General features: G+C 48.3%; 1 protein-coding gene across 3 annotated transcripts in view; it reads right to left on the bottom strand.

The window, feature by feature from the left end:
- The window catches only part of PPP1R13B (protein phosphatase 1 regulatory subunit 13B), an 83,240-nt gene extending 60,112 nt beyond the window's left edge, over positions 1 to 23,128 (bottom strand). Inside the window, exon 1 of one of the 3 annotated variants that reach the window (XM_027521923.1) lies at positions 22,882 to 23,128. In XM_027521923.1, the coding sequence (XP_027377724.1) occupies positions 22,882 to 22,926 (45 nt within the window). In that variant the 5' untranslated portion in view covers positions 22,927 to 23,128. Of the gene's footprint in view, positions 1 to 15,369; positions 15,594 to 22,881 lie in introns of those variants that run through there. The other 2 variants (XM_027521926.1, XM_027521924.1) reach the window with 2 other exon arrangements.
- Between the last annotated feature and the right edge of the window lie 3,929 nt (positions 23,129 to 27,057).

Raw genomic sequence — 27,057 nt, forward strand, 5'->3', positions numbered from 1 at the left:
TTAGAACTGGACATAGAACAACAGACTGGTTCCAAATAGGAAAAGGAGTACGTCAAGGCTGTATATTGTCACCCTGCTTATTTAACATATGCAAAGTACATCATGAGAAACGCTGGGCTGGAGGGAGCACAAGCTGGAATCAAGATTGCCGGGAGAAATATCAATAACCTCAGATATGCAGATGACACCACCCTTATGGCAGAAAGTGAAGAACTAAAGAGCCTCTTGATGAAAGTGAAAGAGGAGAATGAAAAAGTTGGCTTAAAGCTCAACATTCAGAAAATGAAGATCATGGCATCTGGTCCCATCACTTCATGGGAAATAGATGGGGAAACAGTGGCTGACTTTATCTTTCTGGGCTCCAAAATCACTGCAGATGGTGACTGCAGCCATGAAATTAAAAGACGTTTACTCCCTGGAAGGAAAGTTATGACTAACCTAGACAGCATATTAAAAAGCAGAGACATAACTTTGTCAACAAAGGTCCGTCTAGTCAAGGCTATGGTTTTTCCTGTGGTCATGTACAGATGTGAGAGTTGGACTATAAAGAAAGCTGAGTGCAGAAGAATTGATGCTTTTGAACTGTGGTGTTGGAGAAGACTCTTGAGAGTCCCTTAGACTGCGAGGAGATCCAACCAGTCCATCCTAAAGGAGATCAGTCCTGGGTGTTCATTGGAAGGACTGATGTTGAAGCTGAAACTCCAATACTTTGACCACCTGATGTGAAGAGCTCACTCATTTGAAAAGACCCTGATGCTGGGAAAGACTGAGGGCAGGAGGAGAAGGGGACGACAGAGGATGAGATGGCTGGATGGCATCACCGACTCAATGGACGTATGTTTGGGTGGACTCTGGGAGTTGGTGATGGACAAGGAGGCCTGGGTCATGGAGTTGCAAAGAGTCGGCCACGACTGAGCGACTGAACTGAGCTGAACTCCCTCTCAGTTACCTCGTATAAGCCTTCATATCTGATTATCAGCAATTCTGCAGGAGGACTCCTACCAGAAACCCACTGGACCATGAGGTATTCTCTGTTAACAATATTTGAGGATCTGTTCAATTCTAGAGGCAAATAACCATATAAGGAGATTAAAATTAAGACTCCCGAGTTTATGACAAGACACTGCAGTGTAAGAAGACACATAAAACAAAAACCGAGTGTAAAGCAAAGGCTGACAACGTAGATAACATAAATTGGACACACTTACAGGATCACTCATTCATTTATTTAGGAGTATTTCACTGAGACCAACAAGGCGCTGGGCACACCCTGTCAACACCGCCCCCTCACAGAACCTGGAGCTGAGATAGAGATACCAGGAAACTCCAGTGGGAAACTGCAGTGTGCCACGAGACCCACAGGAGGACTGCCTGATCTGGATGCCAGCTCAGGAAAGACCTGCCAAAGGGAGCAACGTGTAGGCTGAGACTGAAGGAGTTAGCCATGACAGGAGTGGGAATGCCTGTGGGAGGCAGGAGGCGGGCAGATTATTGGTTTTTTCCCCATTTTTTTAACTGGAGCACACACTCAGTTGCATCCGACTCTGTGACCTCAGGGACTGCAGCCCACCAGGCTCTCCTCTCCATGGGATTTTCCAGGCAGGAATACTGGAGTGGGCTGCCATCGCCCCCTCCAGCTTATTGAGGATAGTTGATTTACAATGCTGTGTTAGCTTCTGCTGCACAACAAAGTGAGTCAGTTGTACGTAAATATATAACCATCCTTTTTTGGATTCTATTTTCATGTAGGTCATTACAGAGTACTGAATAGAGTTCTCTGTGCTATTCAACAGGTTCTTATTAAAGATCTACTCTCTATATAGCAGTGTATATGTCAATTCCAATCTCCAAGTTTATCACTCCCATCACCTGCCACCCTCACCCCCGTAACCACGTTTGTTCTCTACATCTTGACTCAACTTTTGTTCTGTAAATTTGTAAACTTGTACCATTTCCTTCAACTCCACATATAAGCAGTATCATATGGTATTTGTCTTCACTCAGTATGACAACCTCTAGGTCCATCCATGTTGCAGAAAATGGCATTATTTTGTTCTTTTTTATGGCTGAGAAATATCCCATTGTATCTATGCACCACATCTTCCTTATCCACTCCTCTATGGATGGACATTGGGGTTGTTTCCAAGTCCTGGCTATTGTAAACAGTGCTGCAGTGAACACTGGGGTGTATGTATCCTTTCGAATTATGGTTTTTTCCAGATATATGCCCAGGAGTGGGACTGAAGGTTATGGTAGCTCTATTTTTAGTTTTCTAAGGAACCTCCACACTGTTCTCCATAGTGGCTGTACCAATGTACATTCCCATCAACGGTGTAGGAGGGTCCCTTCCTCCACGCCTTCTCCAGCACTTACTGTTTGTAGGTCTTTTGACGACGGCCTTTCTGACCAGTGTGAGCTGATACCTCATTACAGGTCTGATTTGCACTTCTCTAACAGTGAGTGATGTTGAGCATCTTTTCTCGTGCCTCTAGGCCATTTGGATGTCTTGTCTGGAGAAATATCTCTTCAGGTCTGGCCATTTAATTGTTTGTTTTTTTTATTTTGAGCATGAGCTGTCTGTGTATTTTAATCCCCTGTTGGTCACTTTGACTGCAAATATTTTCTCCCATTCTGTGGGTTTTCTTTTTGTTCTGTTGATGGTTTCCACAGTTACGCAAAAGCTCCTAAGTTTAATAAGGTCCCATTTGTTTGTACGTGTGTGCTAAGTCGCTCTGTCATGTCCAACTCTTAGCAACGCCATGGGCTGTGTAGCCCACCAGGCTCCCCCGTCCCTGGGATTTCCCAGGCAAGAATACTGGAGTGGGCTGCCATTGCCTTCTCCGGGGACCTTCCTGACCAGGGATGGAACCACATTTCTTGCACTGGCATTCTTTACCACTGTGCCACCTGGGAAGTCCACCCCATTTGCTTATTTTTTGTTTTATTTTCATTACTCTCAGAGGTAGATGAAAAAAGATCGTTCTGCGATTTATGTCAAGAGAGTGTTCCGCCTACGTTTTCTGCCAAGAGTTTTATAGTATCCGGTCTTACATTTAGGTCTTTAATCCATTTTGAGTTTATTTTTGTGTATGGAGATTATGTTCTAAGTAGAGAGTCTGCTTAACTGTTCCACAGACCGCCAATCAATGGCAGATGAAAACGGCCATGATTAAATCACCCCCATTAGGCACTTCTCTCTTCCGTGCCCAAAACCTGACATTTAAATAGCCACACCAGAATTTGGTTATGTTTCCAGTCATATTTCACTCTTAAAGGTGATAAAGGATGTCCTCTTAAACATCTCTGACATGCTAAACAGTGATCTTTTTATATTTTGGTTTTACGTTTGCTATTCTTTTCTATTTTATTTGCAAATAAGAGTAGAAGATGAAACTCTCAAAATAATTCAGTGCTGAATATACCAAAGGAAAAAAGTTAGAACTAGGTAGTCTTCTCAGACATAGTAGGGCTGATACAGTATTTCTGAGAGAGAGTAGTTTAATTATAACAGTGAAAGTGAAAGTGAAGTCACTCAGTCGTGTCCAACTCTTTGCGACCCCACGGACTGTAGCCTACCAGGCTCCTCCGTCCATGGGATTTTCCAGGCAAGAGTACTGGAGTGGGTTGCCATTGCCTTCTCCAGAGGATCTTCCCAACCCAGGGATCGAACCTGGGTCTCCTGCATTATAGGCAGACTCTTTACCATCTGAGCCCTCAGGAAGTCTAACAATACTAGTAATTAAATATTGATAAAATCATCCTTCAAATTTTCCTAATTTTATTCATAATCCTAAATCCTTTAATTATACTATTTCTGTGGTTGTTAGCACCCTCAATGTTGCAGCAAAGTTCTTTACCTAAAGACATCAGTTAGAATGTATCCTCACAAAATTACAATTTAACCTGTTTTCATCTGTGAAAACACCTATTGAAGCAATCTCTAAAGCACAAATGTCTTTTAAGTCTACTGAATTAAGATCCTTTAATGTTTTGGAGATACCAAACGTGGGGGATAAAAGCACACATCCATAGTGCTTATTATACACCGGCCACTGTTACAGGTTCTTTACATACGAATAATTCATTTAATCTTGACAAAATCTAATAAGGTAGGTCCTTCTATGACCTCCATTTTACAGATGAGGACAATAAGACACAGAGAGATTAGGAAACTCACCCAAGATCACACAGGTAGGAAATCAAATAGCGGAGATTCAAACCCAGTCATTCCCAAATCCGTGCTCTTTAACTACTGCGTTACACTGTGGCTCAACAGTTTTTCAAACATAAAAGCAAAAATCAGTTAATGAAAACCGCTACAATAAAACACCAGCAATGTATAATCCTCGAGGAATTAATTCTTATGAATGATAGCATTCTCTGAATAGCTGAGGCTCTAATCCCTTTGTCTGAGCCCTAAATCTGAAACTGTTCTATCCATTCGATGTGGCCACGAGCACACGTGGCTATCGAGAACTTGTAATGTGGCCAGTCCAAAATCAGATGTGCTATACAAATACAATATGTGCTGGAATTTGAGAGGCTTAGTATGAAAAAAGAGCATAAAACACCTCACTAATCATGTTTTGTTTTGTTTTTTGCTTTTTTTTTTTTACTTTTTAAATTTTATTTTATTTTTAAACTTTACAATATTGTGTTAGTTTTTGCCACAGCTCACTCAACTAATCATGTTTTAATATTAACTGCATGTTTAAATAATTTTTGGATATATTGAGTTAAATAAAATATATTATTAAAATTAGTTTCACTCATTTCTTTCCACTATTTTATGTGGCTACCGCAAGATTTTAAGCTGCATTTGTGACTCACCTTATGTTGCCACTGGACAGAGCTCATCTAAATGTGCCCAGCTGATGTCTACGTTACTGACGCTATTTACCCTTTCCTTGATGACTCAGTCATCATGAGGCCTCTAACCACCACCCTGTGCATAGTCTGTAATCTGTCATCATGCTATCTCTGGTGGTGACTGAGGTCAGGATGCCCACCCTCAGACCACAACCTTGGGGTTTCTTAAAGCTGTTTCTTTCTGTGGTTTCCAGCAGCCTGTCTGCTCATAGTTACACCCCTCCAGCAACCTTGACTATAGCCTCTATGAAGATTTAAAAGCCAGGTAAATTAAAACTATGCAACATGTTAGAGTCAAGGGTAAGTGAGGGCTGCAGAGGGCCTTCAATGCATGACTCTTTGACAACTGTTTTGACTGCTCAGAGACCTCTCCTGTCTCAACTATCCCAACAGACTCTTCTCATGGATTCCAGACACTCAACGACAACTTTCACTTAAACCGGAGCATCTACAACTCTGCTTAAAATCCTGCAACAGTTTCAGTTTGAGATGAAAAAATTCTGAAGATGGATGGTGGTGATGGCTGCTGAACAATGTGAATGTACTTAAATGTCACAGAACTGTACACTTTAAAATGGCTAAAATAGTTAAATTTTATGTATATTTTAACACAATTAATAAACAAACAAACTTCAACAGTTTCATGTTCCTCAGGATGAAGTTCAAACTCGTATGCAGGTCATACAAAGTCCTTGGAATCTGACCTCACCAACCTACCTCACCAGCCCCACTGCTGCATTAGGCCTTACGCTCTAAGCAATTTCCCTCAACACACCACACCAACTCAGATCTCAGTGCCCTGAAAATGTGAAGTGAAAGTTGCTCAGTAGTGTCTTTGACTGTTTGCCACCCCATGGACTATACAGTCCATGGAATTCTCCAGGCCAGAATACTGGAGTGGGTAGCCTTTCCCTTCTCCAGGGGATCTACCCAACCCAGGGATCAAACCCAGGTCTCCTGCATTGCAGGTGGATTCTTTACTAGCTGAGCCACAAGAGAAGCCCACAAAAGTGGACCTCTATCTAAATCCCTTGCCCATCCCCTCTATCCCTTCTTCCTCATCCTTCTCAACTCCACTCAAACGCCACCTCCTCTGTGAAAACTCTCTGGACATCCCAAGGGCAGGAAGACTCCTTGCACTACTGCGCCCCGCCATAGCGTGCACTCTGCATCTCGTGCAATCTTTATCTTCCAGAATGGCACTTTCTGTTTATAGGACTGTTCCCCACTGTGAGCTCACTGAGAGCAGGGACTATGCCAGTCCTGGCACAGAGCCAGCATAAAGGGATGTTCCCTAAATGCCTGCTGAGGCCATTCAGTAAACAAGCATTTAATGACTGTCGACCAGAGACACTGGGGATACTGCCGTGAGAACAGAAAACGAAGCCCCCCTTTCACGGAGCCTCCACAAGTAACTGCCAGGTGGCCATAAGCACTATAAAGAGCAGTGCAGTGCAGTCAGGAAGGGCATTTTATACAGGGTGCTCGGGAATGTGCCAAGGAGGTAGAGACCAGAAGGAAAGGGCTGGCTCTCCCACTCAGGGACAGAGCACTGAGTGAAGAGAACACCAGCTGGTTCTGAGCTGTGGTCTCGATGACACAGGGTACTGGAAGGCAAACTTTCATTTCTAAGAAATGCAAACTGCCCCTCTCTGACCTAGCAACTGGACAGATTTCACAGTCACCACTGAGTTCTCTCAGGAGGAAGAACACAGCCATTCTACCCAGGTGGGGTACAGTGCACGTAGGCTCCTCTGCCGTGAGGCCTTGCAGCTACTGGAGAAAACGTAAGAGGAACAGGTATGACTGAGTGCTATTTTACATTAACAGGATGCACTAAGCACCTGGCAATCCTCATAGCCGCCTCTGAAACACACTCCTACTAAACCCATTGTAAAGAGAAAAGTAAGGCACAGAGAGGTGAAATAATTTGTCTAAGGCCACCGAGTTGCTAAGTGGCGGAGACAGACTTTGAAACCAGTCTTGGCTCCAGAGTCTGAGCTGATAACCACTAGGCCCCCTGTTTCACATCTGTATTTCTATCACAAAACTCTCTGTTCCTATCGTTGGGCTTTTTTACTATTAACCCTAAAGCCATCAAATTTTACTTCATCTGTCTTCACATTTTGATCATTCAAGAGTTTAGTTGTTATTTACTGATATTATTTTCAAGACCGCCATTAGGTAGAAATATAAGCATGCAATGTACACAACAAGCAAAACATAAACCATCAATGCGGAGACACAGCTTACACCGCTATGAACAGTGTGCGTATAAACTCCATAAAGACAGCAGAGGCCCAGGCCAGCCGCTGCCCCGTGCAGGGGGTCTAGTGGGGGCTCAGGGTGGGGCTGATCAGGCAAAACAACAACTACAAGGAATGCCATGCGCAAGTGGCGTGCCACAAATGCCCAGGAAGCAAATACCAAACACGCAACATTAGAAATCAGTGAATATACGAAAAATGGTTTTTTAACTTAACATATTTATTTTACTTTAAGAGTAACATCTTTCTGGATACAGCAGACATCTCAAGCTCAACACACTCCAAATAAACCTCACTCGTCCCCCTACAGCCCTCTAAACCTATTCCTTCTACGTGTTCTCCAGCTTAATCGCAGGAAAGACAAGCCCAGCTGCTGAAGCAATAAACCTGTTATCCTCAGCTCCAGCCACTGTACTTCCTTCCTCTTGGTCACACACACTCACATGTACACACACTCCACACACCCTCTCACTCCAGCAGATCTCTTTTACCTCCTACTGGATCTTTCCCTTCACCTTCCGGTCAAGTCTGACCTGTACCAACTGGTCTCCTAACTGTTTTTCCTGTTTCTTTTTAATTTGCCTTACGTCATGGTCCTCCCCGATAGCTCAATTGGTAAAGAATCTGCCTGCAATGCAGGAGGCTCTGGTTCAATTCTTGGGTCGGGAAGATCCCCTGGAGAAGGGATAGGCTCCCCACTCCAATATTCTGGCCTGGAGAATTCTATGGACGAGTTCATGGGGTTGCAAAGAGTCGGACACAACTGAGTGACTTTCACTTCACTTCATGGTCCACTCCTCCAGTCTTGGTTTCAGAATTATCTCTCCACAATACAAATCTGACTGCATCACTCCACTTTTTAAAAACATTTGGTGGTTTCTGATCACCCACAGAATCAAGTGCAAACCCCATCAGAGCACACGCCCACCTCTTCACAAAGGGATCTGACACTACTTTCCACATCGTACCTTCTTTCATTCAACAAATGGTCACCAAGCACCAACTATGTGGCCAGTCACTGGGACAGGCACTGGTGAAACAGTAAAAAGCTCCTGCCACGATGAAAATTACAGTCTACGACCAAAAAAGACATTAACCAGTCACACAAATGTTTAAGACTGCAACTACACGTACTGCAAAGGCAGACCAGGCAAAATGTTCTGAAAAGACAGTGGCAAAGGCTGTATTATATTACAATACAAAACAGGTAATACAAAGATTGTATTACAACACAATCTTGTAAACTTACAACTTCTAAATTGTACTTATCAAAAGGTGAATTTTATGGTATGTGAATTATATCTAAAAAAAAAAAAAGGGGGCACACCAGGTTGAATGCCTCTACTGATGTATTTGGCTAAGGCAAAGATGAAAAAGCTTCCCAAAGGAAATTTAACTTATTACATATAACATTTGCTGAACCCTGACTACACAACAGGCCACTTTCACTGTAATAATCCACTGATCCTAACAACCCGAGGGTTACTATTATTATTATCCTCAGTTTAAAGACAGAGAATTGGTCGGAGAGTCAACTGGTGACGCCAGAATCCACACAGATGCCAGGGCCCGTACTCTTATCTGCTACAGCGAGGCCCCCGGCAATGACTACTGATTCAGAATGACTTATGATGCAATAAGTAAACCACTGTGTTTCATTTCTTCCAAAGGAAATTTCTCTCCGTGTCCTCTGCCCTTATAGTAACACACAAGGCCCTGTAAGATCCTTACCCATCCACTTGCCACCAACACCTTCCTGCTTCCTCTCCTCCAGTCTGCCCCTCACATGCTCAGCTCCAGCTACAGACCTCCCTGTTTCTCCAGTGTGCTGGGCCTGCTCCCGCCACAGGGCCTTTGCATTTGCTGGAGCTACAGTTATTACAATCACAGCACACGTTATAAAGCATGATTCAGTCAAGACCAGTTAACAGTGTCTCTGGACACACAATAGTGCTAGCAAGACCCTGTTCTGAATTGTACACTAACATTCAGAATGTCATTTATTAATTTTAATCAAGACTACCTCATTTTCTAGTCTTTATTGTTCTGTATGATATCACCTAGCAAAGATTTTTACTTTACAAAATATAGTAACAGCAGCTTTTGCTTACCAATTAGTATGAACAACAGTCATATGGCTATCTTGCAGTGAAATAAAACAGAGCAATTAAGCCAAGAAAGTGTCACAATAGAACCTGAATACCACCATTCTTCTGTGCAGCCCCAGGACCACAGTCTGTGAAATAACTATGGCAACAGCACTTGCAGACATCAAAATCCCACCGAAATTTTGCTGAGAAGTTACTGCCCATCTGTGCAAACACACAAAAAAGCACACTGACAACTGGTTACGTAATTTCCACACAGCAACCTGGTCATATTTTAAGTTTTTATCTTGCTAAAAATTCTGAGTAACTCTTAGGCATATACACTGACATAGACTTTTCAAAGTAGGATGCTGAGAAAGCAAAGATACATTTAACACGTCTGTGCATGCTCAGTCACTCAGTGACGTCCAGCTCTTTGTGACCGTGTGGACTGTAACCCTCCAGGCTCCTCTGTCTATGGATTTCCCAGGCAAAAACACTGGAATGGGTTGCCATTTCCTCCTCTAGGGGATGTTCTTAATCCAGGGATCGAATCTAAATCTCCTGCGCTGGCAGGCCAATTCTTTACCACTGAGCCACCTGGGAAGCCCCACATTTACGTTTAAAACAGAGTCGTCCCCAAACTCAAGATGGCGAAAACTATCGTCTTTTATCAGATAGGTTCACCATGCTGCTGCTGCTAAGTCGCTTCAGTCGTGTCGGACTCTGTGCGACCTCATAGACAGCAGCCCACCAGGCTCCCCCGTCCCTGGGATTCTCCAGGCAAGAACACTGGAGTGGGTTGCCATTTCCTTCTCCAATGCATGAAAGTGAAAAGTGAAAGTGAACTCGCTCAGTCGTGTCCGACTCTCATCGACCCCATGGACTGCAGCCTTCCAGGCTCCTCCGTCCATGGGATTTTCCAGGCAAGAGTACTGGAGTGGGGTGCCATTGCCTTCTCCGAGGTTCACCATGAGATCCTTTAAAATATTAAGCTCCAACTGAGCTAAGCATCAGGTAAAAGTATTTAGCCTAATTCAATTTAAGTCCATGGGGTCGCTAAGAGTCAGACATAACTGAACAACTTCACTTTCACTTTTCCTTTCATGCATTGGAGAAGGAAAGGGCAACCCACTCCAGTATTCTTGCCTGGAGAATCCCAGGGACGGGGGAGCCTTGTGGGCTGCCGTCTGTGGGGTGGCACAGAGTCGGACACAACTGAAGCGACTTAGCAGCAGCAGCAGCACCAGCACCACTAGCAAAATGCCTTGACTATAGCAAACTCCTGTGACTGGCACAAAGGCCAGGAGCAAAGACTTTTGAGTCATATAGTTTTGTTTTCAAACAGCACTCTACCACTTAGTAGCTGGGGGCTCTTACCCAAGTTCTCCATAAAAATGAAGACATCACCATAAAACCCATAGGATGCAACTGTTGTTGTTTAGCCTGCCAGGATCCTCCATCCACGGGATTCCCCAGGAAGAATACTGGGGTGGGTTGCCATTTCCTCCTCCAGGGGATCTTCCTGACCCATGGACCGAACCTGCATCTCCTGACTGGCAGGTGGGTTCTTTACCAATGAGCCACCAGGGGAAGCCCATAGGACACAGTGTTTTAGCACATAATGACAAGCACCATTCATTGAGTGCTTATTACTACTAAATTAAATTGTTGAAGTTAAACAGCTGGAAAACTTTACTGCTGTACTTAATACTGTAGCCTTCAGAAGAGTTATTCCTAAAGACTATTTCTAAGTTCAATAAAACTGTAATAATAAACCTTTCATATTTGCATCTTTGTATGATCGAAGCTTTCCTTTTCCTTCTGTGAACTTTTTGGCACTCCAAAGGTTAGAAATAGTTTGATTATCTTAAATGGTAATATTATCTTTGAATTTTTGTCTCAAAGAAACCAGAATTTAAAAACAAACAAACAAACTTCTCCAGTCCTGAGTGCTTTGTTTACTGAGTTAGGCTATAAAATAAAACCAATCAAAATGACTTAACTGGGTTTCTCGGGTAGTGCTAGTGGTAAGGAACCCGCCTGCTAACGCAGGAGACACAAGAGACTAGGGTTTGATTCCTGGGTCAGGAAGATGCCCTGGAGAAGGAAATGGCAACCCTCTCCAGTATTCTTGCCTGGAGAATCCCATGGACAGAGAAGCCTGGAGCAGCCTGAAGGGCTACAGTTCAAGGAGTCACTAGAATTCTTAAAAAAAAATCTTCTCCAGTCCTTAGTGTTTTGTTTACGGAGTTAGGCTAGAAATTAAAGCCGATCAAATGACTTAATTATGAACGATAACAGCGAACATCCATTGAGCTTCTTCTATCAGTTCTATCATACCAAAATACTCAGGCAGTCAACGCGCTTACTAAAGACTGCCGAAACAAGCGGCAGGTTGTGTAAACCTCTGATGCAGCCAATGAAAATATTGTTGACCCTCATTACAGTATCTGTCACATATTAACTAATAGACCAAGCACAAATTCTTGGAAAAGACCAGGACCAACTCATTTTACAGGTAAGAAACGGAGGCTCAAAGACATTTAAGTCCAAAGGTCACAGAGTTACTTACAAGTGGGGATTAGAACCTTAGCCTCTCTGCTTCCAGTTCACTGTTTTGTCAATTACATGAAAGCTGATGGTTTCCAAAGGAATCTATTTCAGAACCTCAAAATGTTTTCTACATCATCAAAAGTGAATACATGAAATAACAATGTTTGTTTAATGAGAGCTAAATATTGAGCACAAATTAATGTAACCCACAGCCCATAGTGAGTATGCTCAAAGAGCTCCTAGGACAGAAATAAGTGGAATCAACTAATCACACTGCATGGTGTCTACTAGAGGTAAGGAGTCCCACTGCTAACACGACCGAAACACTACCACCAGCGTGCCTTTCTTACAAATAATACACACTTCAGAGCCACAGAACTTCCTTTACCCAAGTCAACAGTCCTTTGAAAGAGAAAAAAGTACCCTTAGCACCATGCTCCAGATACATTTCACCTGTGCACAAAAAGCTCCACAGCTGCAAAGCGCTCATTCCGTAGAAAAGAATGACGCTAATGAGCAAGGCACTTTTCAGCCTTTTCATGCTCTGAACCAGGCTACTTTTATTAAAATCCTTATTTCTATCAAAGTTGTTTAGGTATGGCCTAAATGATGTCAGGTCCAGAGGTTAGGGACCAGTCAACAAGTCATCTTTAAACTGTGATCCCTTTTCCCCCTGGGAAACTGTTTTAAAATGTCACCCATTGAAAAAAGGTGAATGACCACACATACTAGAATGCAATGATATTTTAATAACAGAAAATTCCAAAATATAACTTTGTTTAAAATTGACAGTCATGAAACTTGATGTAACAAGCAAATTGAAGACCTCTACAAAGACCTTATTGTGTCAGATGAGAACATGGCAAGATACTAATTTCCAACAGCTGAGAGGCTGGCTGCTGCAGTAAATCATCTAATCAATTAAAAGTTGTTACAGATACTACCCACTAATTGCCAATTCTCAAATAAGTAAAATACCATACACTCTAAACCTGTGTTATTCAAGACAGTAGCCACTAAGCTACATGTACTACTGAGCACTTGAAATGTCCTAGTCTGAACTGAGGTGTGCTATATACATAGAACTTCATTGGATTTACACTGGATTCACACTGATTTCAACATCTTAGTACCAAAAAAAAAAGTATCACATGAGTAAATTTTTCATATTGATTATATGTTAGTTATAATATTTTTAATATATTGAGTTAATAAAATAAACTATTAAAAATAATACTGGTTACTAGACAAATTTGAATCTCATCTGTGTGGCTCATTACATTCTTAATGGGTAGTGCTACTCTATATAAACTCTGCAAAATATGATCTAAACCTCCTTCAATGATTCACGATGATGATGATGATGAATATAAAGAAAAATCTTATTTATATCTTGGGTGCACAGTTTAAGATAGTACCAAGTAAGAATGTCATGTCCTTAAAACTTCTATGAAATTTACAACCAACCCCAACTACATTTATAGAGGAAGGACTCAATCTTAAAAGTCGTACTTAGGGAACAAGAAGGAAATACAAAAGTAAAGACCTTGAAAGTGGGACTAAGAGAAATACCATCTGTTTCTAGAAGGCATTTTAAAATAAAAGCAGTGTGTTTTAAATACTTAATAGGCCTGTTTTTTAAAAACAGTATTTGATTATTATGAGTATCACAAAGAAATCTCCCAACTGCCAGCTAAGCAAACTTCTGAAAAGGAAAACCTGGTAGACTAGAAATTCTAATTATGTGGAGCAGAGAAATAAAAAATCTGAATGTATCATATGGAAAATGTAAGCCAAATTCCTTAACAGAGTATTTAAAATGAAACATCATACAATGATGAAATCAGTCAAAACTTTATAGGTGTGCTTCAATATTACTACAGTATCAATTACAGGATTTAGCTAAAAGTGGTTTCAAAATTCCAAAACACCATAATGCCTTTTCCCAATCTAGCCAGTGAGAATTAGGGAGAGAACTGTTTCCAAATGCCTTATCTTGCAGAGGTTAAAATTAGAAATTGACAATTCAGAGCCATATTAACTATAAAAAATATCTGCATGGCATTCTGTTTAACAAGGACTTCTGGACACATCATCCTTTTTGATCCTCAGGACAGCCCTCAGATATTGGTCTGTTTTTATCCCTTCTTTGGAGGTAATTCCAGGCTTGGAGACCTTGACTTGTTCAAGGTCACATTGCTAAAAAGTAGCAGAACCAGTATTGGATTCTGGATCTTCTGATGCTGATCCAGTTCTTTCTTTACAAGACAATCATTCATTTAAAACCAAACATTTAGAAATATAACAAGCTCTGATGCCAAAGAAGGATCTAAGGATCAACTAGGTCAAATCTTAAGACTCTGCAAAGGCAATGCGTTGGAATCAGTTCAAAAAGGGCAGAAGAGATTACCAAGAGACAGGAAATGATTTGAAAGATCAGGGAGAAAAAAAATTCTAATCTAAGTGTCCTTGGGTGCAGCACGGTGGAATAATAGTATTCAAGCAGAAAATGCAGAGAAACTGTACTTTCCTTCTGAAATGGATTTTCAAATGTAGAAATTGTAGGCTAAATTGTTACTTTACTACAAATGCCTTTGAGAATTTTACTTAATATACAGGCACTCAGAAAACCAATACATCCAACTGAGTATCACCAGCCCTTCATTTTTTTCATAAATCAAGACACTTTACTTCACAAAAAGCCAGAATAGAAAAATTATAATTCAGCACCCACGGCTCTTTAGATGATAGGTAAAGGAAAAGCTCCGCTAGGAGCCTGGCAATCTAACAAGCTCTGTCTGCTAGTAGAACGCACCCTTGAGGGCAGGACAAGGCGGCACCGCACCACAAACGAACCTAGCTCAACCTTCAAAAAGGCGGCGACAGGCCAGATAACGCCAAATGTACAAATCTTGAAGGTACGGTAAAAGGGAATGCCTAAAATGGCTCTCAAAATCCAGTCCCCAAGTAAATTGCTAAATACAACAGGATTTCAGAAATCACTAAAAGGACTACGGAGAAATGTGGGTTTCCAGCGTGGGAACACCACACGGGGGTGCCCACACTGCCGACTCCAAATACGACACCAGCAAATTTCAGGCGGGGTGGGGTGGGGGTGGGGGGGGGACAGAGGCGCCTCGAGACCCTGAAACAGGGCGAGCGCTAAACGACCCCCGCCAGGACGGACGGGGTGGGGAGGGGGGAACTGACCGGCTCCAATCCCACCTCCGGCTTCCCCTCCCGGGCAGCCCGGCCGCGAAGGCTCGGCAGGAAAGGGCCGCGCTGGCGGCCGAGGGGGCGCCGGCCAGGGATCCCCCGCCCCCGGACCCCCGACCACGCCGGCCCCCGCTGCAACCCCCGGACCCCAGGTCCCCGGACCCCCGGCTCAGCCCGCGCTGACAGCCGGCGCCGCCCCACCTGCCCGCCCGCGGCGGGGGGGCGCCGAGACCGGGCGCGCCCGCCAGGCCACTTCCTTCCCCTCCCGCCCGGCCCGCCGAGCTCGCGAGGGCCCCCGGGGGCCGGGAGGCGCGGGAGGAAGGAGGTTTGGCCGGCTGCCCGCGGAGGAAGCCGCCGCCGCCGCCCGCACCCACCGGCATCATCGCGGCGCGGGTCCGCGGCGCCCTCGGCCGCCTGACAGGACGCTCGGCGCCGCGCCGTGCCCGCCGCTCCGGTCGCCCTCACAGGCCGCGCGCCCGCCGCCGCGCTCTCTGGCCTTCACGGGGAGGCGGCGGCTGCGGCGGGCTGCGGAGTCTGGCCGGTTCTGTCGCGGCCGCCGGCGCGCTGCGTCGCTGTCCCGGGACCGGCTGCCGCCGCCGCCGCTGCCTCCTCCGACCGCCCGCCTCCCGCCGCCAGCCCGCGGACTCTCCTCAGCGCCCGCAGGCCCCGCCCCCAGCGCGTCGCCCCTCACGGGGCCCGCCGCCCCCTCCGATTGGTCCGCCCGCGCCGGGGGCGGGGCATTCCCGCCCCGCCCCGCCCCGCCTCGTTCCCGAGCGCGGCCAGGTACGAGCGCGTCCGCGCTCCCGCGGAAGGCGGAGGGGCGCGCGCGCTGCGGAAGCCGGGCCGCTGCCCCGCCCCGCTGGCCGGCTTGTGGGGCCCTGGCCGTGCGCTGCCGCTCCTCCGAGACCTAGGGCATGGGGGAAACTGAGGCCCAAGGGAGGGAGGACCTGGCCGGGGCACCGCAGCGCGTCTCGGCGGGGCCACGGCTCGAACCCGGGCTCCGGGAGGCCCGGCGCGGGCGGGGCGCATACCGCGGCCACGGCGCGCGCGTGCCCCTCTGACCGCGTCCTGACCCCGGCCTCCCGGCGCCCCGCGGGGCTGCAGGGCTCGGGCTGGAAGCGGGTGGGTGCGCCCCAGACCACGCGTGTGACCTGGCTCCGCATTGCTCAGCACGGACCCACGAGCCGGCGTGGCGTTCGGGCCCTGGGCACCTGTTCCCCGCCACCACCACCTGCTCGCGGCTTCTACGACCCTCCCGGGGCCCTTTCCCCACGGCCAGCCGACCTTCCCGGGCACGTGGCGGCTCTTCAGCCTTGGCATTTCCCGCAGGCGGTACCCCTGGCCTAGGACGCCTGCAGCACCTGTGCCAGCATCCTTCAGAGGCGCAGACGTCCCGGGCGGCACGCAGTCTTCCTCTCCAGGGTCCTCTTCTCTCCTTACGGCCCTGTCTCGCCAGCTCCGCGGTCTAAGCGCTTGAGTAACAGAGACCAGGGCTGGGCTGGGGCTGAGCGGACCCTCACTGCCCAGTGAGCGCTCATCCTTTCTGTGCCCGCCACACTGTGCCATTCACTTGAACCCTGATGGGAGATGAGATGGTGACCTGTGCACTCCACAGGCAGCACTGAAACTTCTGGAGTATCTGGAGCGTAGGGGTCTGTTTATCGCCCCAAACCCACCTTGGGAGTGGACCATAGAGATGACAGCAGGTGATGTCAGAGGGACGTCTCTAGGGACAGAGATGATCAGAGTCTGTCCCTAGCCTGTCTGCTCCTTTGAGGGGCCTGAGCCGCGGGGTGGGGCTGAGGGACAAAGAGGGGGAGCCACCACCATCCTCTTCTTGGCTTCTTCTTCAGAGGCCAAGGCTGTTGGTTAGTGGTTGAGAGTGTAGACTTTCCAGTCAAACAGACACTGCCTCAGCCACGCCCTCAAGTATGATCTTAGACAAGCTGCACCTTCTCTGTTTATCTCAATTTGCCCATCTCTATAATGGGAGATTACAGAAATAATAACACCTGCCTCCTGGGATTTAGGGAGATTCGGATGAGTATGAAAATCTCCCAACACAGTTTGTGACCCATGGGATCGGCTCTATAAATAATAGTTTCTGTAGTTCTGCTATCCTTAGCAAGCAGGCTTAGTATACAGAGGTGACCCAGGTAATCCCCTGGGAGAGGGACTATGCAGAGATTTTTAAATTTATACACACTGGGCATCAATGGCTAGTGACACATCTCTTCTGGGAGAGAAGAGAGAGCTCTAGGTAATAACAGGAGATCCCAGGTTGAAGGTCAGAGACCTGGTTCTAACTCCAGCCCTGCTTCTGACTCCCCATGTGGCCCCAAGCAGCTTGCATCTCCTCTCTGGGTCTCAGTTTTCCCACATCTAACTGGGGCAAGTCTAGAGTCCATGATTGCTGAGGGCCTTTCAGCTCTGACACGCTCCAGTCCTGAGTCGTGAAGGGGTGGGTACAGGCAAACAGGCTTTGTCAGGGCACAGCAGAGAAGTGCCACCTGGGATGAGATGGCCAAAATGAGCTCACTCTCCCGAGAAGGGGAAGCTAGGCCACTGGGTCCCCACTCTTGCCTGCAGGACCCGTGGGCACCGACAGAGGCAGCTGCCCCACCCTCACACCGAGGTACCCTCTGTCCTCCAGGCAGGCACCCATGTGAAGCCAGGCTGCTTGGTGGCCAGCCACACTGACTCTGGCTAGTCCTCCTCCTCTCCATTCTGCTGCAGCCTCTAAGCACCAGGCCCCATCACCTGGTCCATCATCTGGTATCTAGACCAAGGGCGTGCAGAATTGGCCTCCCAGCTCTGACCTCCACACCCAAAGCATCCCACACGTGGACATAATTGGGTCAAGATAAACACCCTGCCAAGCTGTCTATGTTTCCACATCACCCAGATTAAAGTTCACAAGAAGCCCTTCAGGAGTCACTGTTGATGGTGGGTATGGTTCTTAGGGTGGTGGAAGAAGACGTCTGGGTTGTTCAAAGATGCACAATGGTTCAGCAAAAGAGAGAGTGAGTCAGGCAGGAGATCCTATCCAGCCTAAGCGCACTCGGCAAATCCTCGATAACTGTTGAATGTGGGTGATGGGTCCCTGGGATGTGCTTTTCTCTCTACTTTGTATGTTTGAACTATTTTATATTAAAAATGATTACACATTCTTTCAAGCATGTTAAAAAGCCCATTTGGGGAGAAAGTAGAGTCAAATTTGCATAAAGGAATTCTTGAAGGACCAAGAAGCCTAATAAGGGATTGCAGGCAGGATGCGGACTGTGTGGATTAGGTCAGAGGTCAGACTGACCATTTTCACTGCTACTTAACAAACAAACTTTGGAGCAGCTTTAGATGCACAGGGAAATTTCAAAGATAATACAAAGTTCCCATATTCCTTCCCGGACCCCACTCTGTTTCCCCTCCTTTTAACATCTTACATTTGTGGGTGTGTGCATTCTCAGGCATTTCAGTCAAGTCCAACTCTTTGCGATCCTGTGGACTGTAGCCCACCAGGCTCCTCTGTCCATGGGATTCTTTAGGCAAGAATACTGGAGTGCCTTGCCTTGCCCTCCTCTAGGGGATCCCTGACCCAGGGATTGAACTCCCATCTCCTTCAACTCCTGCACTGCAGGCATATACTGTACTGCTGCACCACTGAGGAAGCCTGTTAGTGTGGTACATTCGTTTAAACTAATGAACCAAAACCGATACATTTTTTATTAACTCAAGTCCACGGCATCACTGACTCAATGGACATGAGTTTGAGCAAATTCAAGGAGATGGTGAAGGACAGGGAAGCCTGGAGTGCTGCAGTTCATGGAGTCGTAAAGAGTCAGACACAATTTAGCAACTGAACACAATACCTTATTTGGGCTTCCCAGCAGGTGCTAGTGGTAAAGAACTGCCTGCCGATGCAGAAGATGTAAGAGACTCAGGTGTGATCCCTGGGTCAGGAAGATCTCCTGGAGGTGGGCATGGCAACCCACTCCAGTATTCTTGTTTGGGAAATCCCATGGACGGGAACCTGGTGGGCTACAGTCCATGGCATTGCAGTCAGACATGACTGAAGCGACTTGGCACATACATTGGTTCTACCCAATGTCCTTTACTCCGGGATCCCACCCAGGACACATTACACTTAGTCATCATGTCACCGTCAGTTCCTCTTGGCTGTGACAGTTCCCTGAACCCTCCTTATTTTATATGACCTGACAATTTTGAAGAATACTGGTTAGGTATTTGATAGAATATTCATTGGAAGGACTGATGCTGAAGTTGAAACTCCAATACTTTGGCAACCTGATGTGAAGAACTGACTCATTGGAAAAGACCCTGATGCTGGCAAATATTGAAGGCAAGAGGAGAAGGGGATGACAGAGGATGAGATGGCTGGATGGCATCACTGACTTGATGGACTTGAGTTTCAACAGGCTCCAGGAGATGGTGATGAACAGGGAAGCCTGGGGTGCTGCAGTTCATGGGATGACAAAGAGTTGGACATGACTGAGCAACTGAACTGAATTGAATGAGAATATTTCTCAGTTGAGATCTGATATTTTCTTCATGATTCGCTTGAGTCTGTGGGATTTGGGGAGGAATATCCCAGGGATAAAAATGCCAAGATCATCACATACTATCAACATGCAGTTCCACTGGTTGATGCCGACCTGCTCATCTAGTCACTATGACTTTTTCTGTTTGATTTTTGAACCAGGTTAATAATATAGGATTTAAAGTTTGAAAATTTCAGTCTTAAGACCTATGTTAGTCTTAACAACAGAAATTTATTTTCTCACAGTTCTGGAGGCTGGAAGTCCCAGCTCAAGGTGTTGGCAAGTGTGGGTTCCTCTGGGGCTTCTCTCCTCAGCTTGCAGATGGCTGCCACCTTGCAAGCCCTCACATGACCTTTTCTCTTTGTGCGTGGTGTCTCTTTGTTCTTGGTGTCTCTCCCTCTTTTTATTTATTTTTAAAACATCTTTATTTATTTGGCTGTGCCAGATCTAGTTGCAGCCTGTGAGGTCTTCAGTCTTTGTTGTGGCATGAAGGATCATTAGTTACAGCATGGGAGAAGGCAATGGCAACCCACTCCAGTACTCTTGCCTGGAAAATCCCATGGATGGAGGAGCCTGGTAGGCTGCAGTCCATGGGGTCGCTGAGGGTCGGACACGACTGAGCGACTTCACTTTCACTTTTCACTTTCATGCATTGGAGAAGGAAATGGCAACCCACTCCAGTGTTCTTGCCTGGAGAATCCCAGAGACGGGGCAGCCTGCTGGGCTGCCGGCTATGGGGTCGCACAGAGTTGGACACAACTGAAGTGACTCAGCAGCAGCAGCAGTTACAGCATGGGACCTAGTTCCCTGATCAGGGGTCAAACCTGGGTCCCCCATATTGGAAGCTCGGAGCCTTAGCCACTGGACCACCAGGGAAGTCCCTCTCCCTCTTTTTATAAGGTCATCAGTCTACTGGGGCTTCCCAGGTGGTGCTGGTGATAAAGAACCCATCTGCCAATGCAGGAGACACAAGTGACTCTGGTTCGATCCCTGAGTCAGGAAGATCTCCTGGAGGAGGGCATGGCAACCCACTCCAGTATTCTTGCCTGGAGAATCCCATGGATAGGTGCCCGGCAGGCTGCAAGTCCATGGGGTCACAAAGAGTCAGACACGACTGAAGCCACTTAGCATGCACGCTAGTCTGCTGGATCAGGGCCCACCATAGGATCTCTGTTTAATCTCGATTACGTTTTTAAAGGCCGTATCTTCAAAGACAGTCACATTCAGAGGTGTGTTAGGGGTTAGGAGTTCAACATATGAATCTTGTGGGGGACACAATTCAGCCCCTAACGAAACAGTTCATAGCCTGGCCCCAGTCGACCTTTTCAGGTTAATCCCCTAGCCCCCAGCACCCCACACCTGGTGTTTATTGTTGTTGTTTGGGGTTTTTGGCTGCTCAGCTTGTAGAATCTTAGTTTCTCCCATCAGAGGTTGAATCTGGGCCCCAGGAAGCAAGAGCTCTGAGTCCTAACCCCTGGGCTACCAGGGAATTCCCACATATCTGGATCTTACATGTCAGCCATCCAGAGGCCGGGCCCTCCCCTCATCCAGGACCCTACTCCTGCAAAGGTGCTTCTGCCAATTTCCTCAAGAATTGTTACCTACTCTTGTCAAAAATCAAATCCTTCCTCTTCTTCAAGGTTTTTCCAGATTCCCCCCAGGAGGACTCAGCTCTGCAACCTTCTCCCAGACTGCTTAGACCTGGCTCACTCATCACAACCTGGAGACACATCTGTCTCCCCCAGGGGCCGGCAGGCTCGCTTGGGTAGTAAGTGTTCACTGGCCTTCTCCCGTGTGCCTAGCGCTGGTCCAGGCCCCGGCAACAGAACCTTGAGTAAGATAGACATGGTCCCTGTCCTCAGGGAACTTATATTCTGGTCTGGGAGAAAAGGATAAATAAGAACACAAGTAAAGTACTCTTCAAATGCTGGTAAGCATATAAAGAAAATGAAATAACCCAGATTCATGTAACAGAGATGGCTGCTTTTGCCAGGAGAAGGTGACATTTGAGATGGGGCTTGGATACTGAGCAGGCAGCCTTCTGGGGCTCCCGGGGAGGGGTGTGTGAAGGAGGAGGAGAGTGGGTGAGAAAGGAAGGCTCTAAGGGGAGCTCTGGGGGCAGCCTGGGGGTGCAGCAGGCAGAGCAGGGCAGAATGGAGGGAGGTGAGGTCAGGTTGGGGTTTGTGGGCCATGAGTCTGGCTCTTATTCTGGGTGGAGAGAAAGACCAGATTGGTGTTTTTCAATGCCCACTGGCCACCACGGGGAGGCTGGCTGGCATATGGCAGGAGGAGGGGGGAGGCCCCTTAAGGGGACTAAGGTGGAGATGCTGGGTGCAAGGAAGGGGTCCCCTTTGGAATGTGCTCTGAAGGGTGGGGCTTGGGAAGGAGAGAAAGGGACCTGGGACAGCCCCGTGCTGGGGCGCAGAGTCAGACCAGGCCCTCTGGTACCCACAGAGCCCCCTGCAAGTAGGAGCCAGTAGATCCCGTGCAGACATCCTGCTTTGTCATGCCCACCGAAGGGCCACACACAAGTCAGGACTCCCCTTCCTCTGAGCAGGCTGAGTCCGCACCCCACTGGGCCCTTCATTGACCCAGCACTGCAGGCAGTCAGGCACGGATGGGGCTTCTCCCCTTCTCGGCACCCCCGCCCCCACAACTGCTGCCCACCCCATCCCTTTTCTCCCCCTGCCCTACTCCCAGCTGGAAACATCCTCACCTCTCCTCTCCATTCAGACCCTTTTCCACTAAAGGGGTTTTTCTAATGTGGAAATCATACCTGCCCACTGCCTCTCAGGGACCCCGCAGTGGCTCCCTCAGGGGGCAGAGACAGAAACATCACTTTGCTGACAAAGGTGTGCTAAGTCGCCTCAGTCGTGTCTGACTCCTTGCGACCCCATGCACTCTAGCCCACCAGGCTCCTCTCCATGGGATTCTCCAGGCAAGAATACTGGAGTGGGTGGCTATTTCTTCCTCCAGAGGATCTTCCCGACCCAGGGATCAAAGCCCCCAGTCTCCTGTGTCTCCTATATCGGCAGGCAGGTTCTTTATCATTAGCGCCACCTGCGAAGCCCGAGGTGGCGGGGGAATAAGTTAAAGCTCTGGGGATTTAGACCTTCCGTGCCCAGGCCTACTCCCCTCTGCAGGACAGGCCCTCCCACCTCCACCCGCCCCAGGCCAACTCCTACCCCTCCCACTCCGCCCTCAGGCAGCCCTCCACCCGCACAATCCCTGCCTCTCCCCTCCCCCCTCCGCGAGTGTGTGGGAGGAACCGGGGGGAAGGAGGCTCTTGTTCCGCCCCCGCGGTTCCCGGGGAAACCGGTTTCCACAAACCTTGGCTGCGAACCAATCGTGGTTCCGTTCGCTCCTCTGGGGCATCAGAACAGTAATATTTTCGGTGATCAAGGTTAGAAAAGAACTTGATAGGAAGGCAGCCAGCAGTCTGTTTCTCCGTTTCGCTCTACTGGACGCGGCCCTGCGGGGGTGTGTCCGCCACGGGGTCCCCCGCCGCCCAGCACCGAGTGGCGCTCACCGCGCGCCCCAGCGCCGCCTCCATCTCGTGAGCGCACGGCAGACCCCGCAGCTGCAGGCCGCCGAACCGCAGCGCGGGGGCAGCTGGGGGGCTGTGCCCATGCCCACACAGGCCCCTGTTGCTGCCACTGGGCCGAGGTGCTGGGTCACCGCCCCGGCGCGGGCGGGGGCGGGGAGCGTCGTTGGCGGAGGGGCGCCCCTGCCCAGGACGCGGCCAGCGCTATATACACCGAAGCCTCGGCTCATCCCTGCGGGCACCTCGTGAGGCCGGTGTCGTTTGAAGCCCAGAGAGGGTTCGTCACTCGTGAAGGGCCAGGGCGCGGGGACCTATAGTGCCCGGGGCTCGAACCTGGCAAAGCAGACGCCGGCCCCGCGGCCGCGGTGCCCCAGGCGCGTTCTGGGAGCCTCCGGGGCTCGCTGCGCCACCGCCTCCGCCTCGAGTGGGCGGGGCCTCCAGGTGGGCGGGGCTTCACCCCAGGTTGGAGGGGTCCACGCGGTACCTTGCCTTGACCGATAGACGCACACACATCACCCTACACCACACTAGATCACACACCCAACACACCCATCTCTCTCTCACACACACACACACACCCCTCGTCCTGGTGTGAGGCCTAAATAGCATTCTCCTCTCTTCCTGGGGTCCGCCTAGGGCCCCCGTGGGAAGAAGAGAAGACAGTGCTGGGCCTGGACACTATGGATTCATTCATTTCCGACCTCGACTGTTTCTTCCGTGCTGGCCTCAAGGCCCCAGGTTGCGGTTCGCTGCCTGCAGGAAGCTTGTTGGAGGTCGTGACCAGTGCAGGTTGCGCAATTCCGTCTCCAGGTTTCTGTTCATCCTCAAGCGTCCTGCCCTTGGCGTTCCCTCCTCCACTCCCGCAACATCCTGGCCTCCGTTCCCGCCCAGCCGCTGTGCAGTGGCCCCTGGTCAGCCAGCCCTCCCCGCCCCCCACCCCTCTCTCCCACATTTCAGGTGCTTCCAGTTCCCCCATTATTCATGACGCTGTCACACCAGTCAGGGGCCTGTGGGAAAACAGATGGCTTCCGCGAATCAGGGAAATTCCAGGAGGATTATTTACAAAGGGGACTACTTACCAAATGGGCAGGGCCACAGGGGTTAAGGGAACCAGCTGAAGAGTCCAGCCCTCCAGGACCAGCGCAGGGGGGACAGTCACCAACCCCAGGGCTGGAGGGAAGCAGCAGGGGAGGTCCCCAGCAAATGAAAAAGAAGTCACCAAGGGGGCACCTGGCCCTGACCTTGAGAGCAATGACATTCGATCAGGTACCAGCCTGTCCAAGGCCCCCTGACCTCCCACTAGGACACTTTACTGGGCCAGCCCACTGGGTTCTGAGTGCCAGGAGGCTGTGGATACAGGCCATGGAGATAGACTTCCTGCGGCAGGAGACAAGGTTCAAACATAGTTGTGATGCTAAATCCTGCACTCTATACACACCTTGCCTTATTTTATGAGCTTAGAATCCATTTCACAATTACTGCTTGGATATTTTGTAGCAAGAAGTTGACCAGATGAGCTTTCAGACAGGACCTGTGCTTGGACAGTGGAGCCCCATCACCTGCTACATATAGGTCTGGCTGTGTAATTTTGGGTAAGTTACGTAAACTTTCTGTGCCTCAGTTTGTTCCTCTGTAAAATGGGGTAACAGTGCCTTCCTCAGGGATTTCTGTCTGGATTACACATGTGATGAGTGTGGCACACAGTGAATGCCAAGCGGGCATTTGCTGTCACCCTGAACTGGGTAAGGTGCTGCTGCCAGATCAGGAGGGTCCCTGGCTTCAGAGCCACTGCCCCCATCCACAGTTCTGCAGCCTTGGGTGCCTAGGCATGCCAGGCTAACCCTAAAAAGCCCTCACCGGCTGAAGAGCGGAGCCTTCTCTTCTCGTTCTCTCTCCCCCCCGGCCCCCGCCTCAGCCTCCTCCGCACAGACACAACACAACACGAGCTGGAGCAGGGTGATCTGTCCTTTCTGCCAACCCCAGAGACGGCGGCTGCTGGCACTCGGCTCAGTACGTGGGGATAAAGTGACTGACTGCTACCACTTGTAGCCAGGTGCCCGAGACGATTCTGTACAAGTTCCGGAATTTCCTCCAAGTGAATAAGGACACCTGACATGCCTCCAAGTGACCCTGAAGGGTGATTGCCAGCCCTTAGCCTGCCTGGCTGAGCAAGGAGGGCGGTGCTGCTGAATGAGGGGTGAAGAGCCCGGCAAGGCCATGTGGGAGCCTTGCTGGAGAACATTGGTCTTGACAGATGGGCCCTGCTGGGCCAGAAGGGGGATGTACACGGCACGTGGGCACACCCACACCCACACAACACAACACGTGTAGGTCACAGCCCATCGCTTGCTTGTCACCTCCCCAATCAGCTTCTAAATCTCCCTACTTGTAACAAGTGATTACAGTCAGAAAGATCTGATTCAAATTCCAATTCAAAACCCCAATTTATATTATTATGAAAATCATCTGTGGACTTGAGTTCTCAAACATTGTATTTATCTGTTTAATTCCGGTTGCACTGGGTCTCTGTGCGGTGCGCTGGCCTCTCATTGTGGTGCCTTCTCTGGTGGTGCACAGGCTCTAGGGTGTGGGCTCTGTAACTATGGCACAGAGGCTCAGTTGCCCCGTGGCATGTGGAATCTTCCCGGACCAGGGATCGAACCCGTGTCCCCTGCATTGGCAGTCAGATTCTTATCCACTGTACCACCAGGGAAGTACTCTCTGGACTTGATTTTTCACCAGATTTTTAACTATTGCAAATAGAACGCCAGTACTTCTGATGGACGACTCACAGGCCCATCTCCGACTCACATGCCCCGGGGGAACCTCTTTCAATTATTGTGTGTGTGTGAGAGAGACCTTCATATTTATGAAAATTACGCTTATGTTGTTATTTCTTGAGTTTTCAGTTCGACGTATTATCAACTATCTCCCTACTATGACAAATGAGAATTTAGCAACCTTACTTGCCTCTCCCAAAACGTCTTTTCCCTTTTTAGTTCAATTCAGTTGCTCAGTCGTGTCCGACTCTTTGTGACCCCATGAACCGCAGCACGCCAGGCCTCCCTGTCCACCACCAACTCCTGGAGTTCACTCAAACTCACGTCCATTGAGTCGGTGATGCCATCCAACCACCTCATCCTCTGTCGTCCCCTTCTCCTCCTGCCCTCAATCTTTCCCACCATCGGGGTCTTTTCAAATGAGTCAGCTCTCCACATCAGGTGGCCAAAGTATTCAACATCACTCCCTCCAGTGAGCACCCAGGACTGATCTCCTTGAGGATGGACTGGTTGGATCTCCTTTCAGTCCAAGGGACTTTCAAGAGTCTTCTCCAACACCACAGTTCAAAAGCATCAGTTCTTCAGGGCTCAGCTTTCTTTATAGTCCAACTCTCACATCCATACATGACTACTGGAAAAACCATAGCCTTGACTAGATGGACCTTTGCTGACCAAGTAATGTCTCTGCTTTTTAATATTCTGTCTAGGTTGGCCATAACTTTCCTTCCAAGGAGCAAGCATCTTTTAATTTCATGGCTGCAATCACCATCTGCAGTGATTTTGGAGCCCAGAAAAATAAAGTCAGCCACTTTTTCCACTGTTTTCCCCATCTATTTGCCATGAAGTGATGGGATCGGACGCCATGATCTTCGTTTTCTGAATGTTGAGCTTTAAGCCAACTTTTTCACTCTCTTCTTTCACTTTCAAGAGGCTCTTTAGTTCTTCTTCACTTTCTGTCATAAGGGTGGTGTCATCTGCGTATCTGAGGTTATTGATATTTCTCCCAGCAATCTTGATTCCAGCTTGTGCTTCATCCAGCCCAGCGTTTCCCTCTTCACAGCACAGTTATATCATATTTCCTGTTTAAGCAATATTCAGAATTTCATTATTTTACCTTTATACATACTGTTCATGGCTGAGCTAAGCTGTGTACGGACTGTTTTGCTAGGACACATGTTTTGT

Source organism: Bos indicus x Bos taurus, chromosome 21, assembly GCF_003369695.1.
Source record: "Bos indicus x Bos taurus breed Angus x Brahman F1 hybrid chromosome 21, Bos_hybrid_MaternalHap_v2.0, whole genome shotgun sequence".
Classification (NCBI taxonomy): Eukaryota; Metazoa; Chordata; class Mammalia; order Artiodactyla; family Bovidae; genus Bos; species Bos indicus x Bos taurus.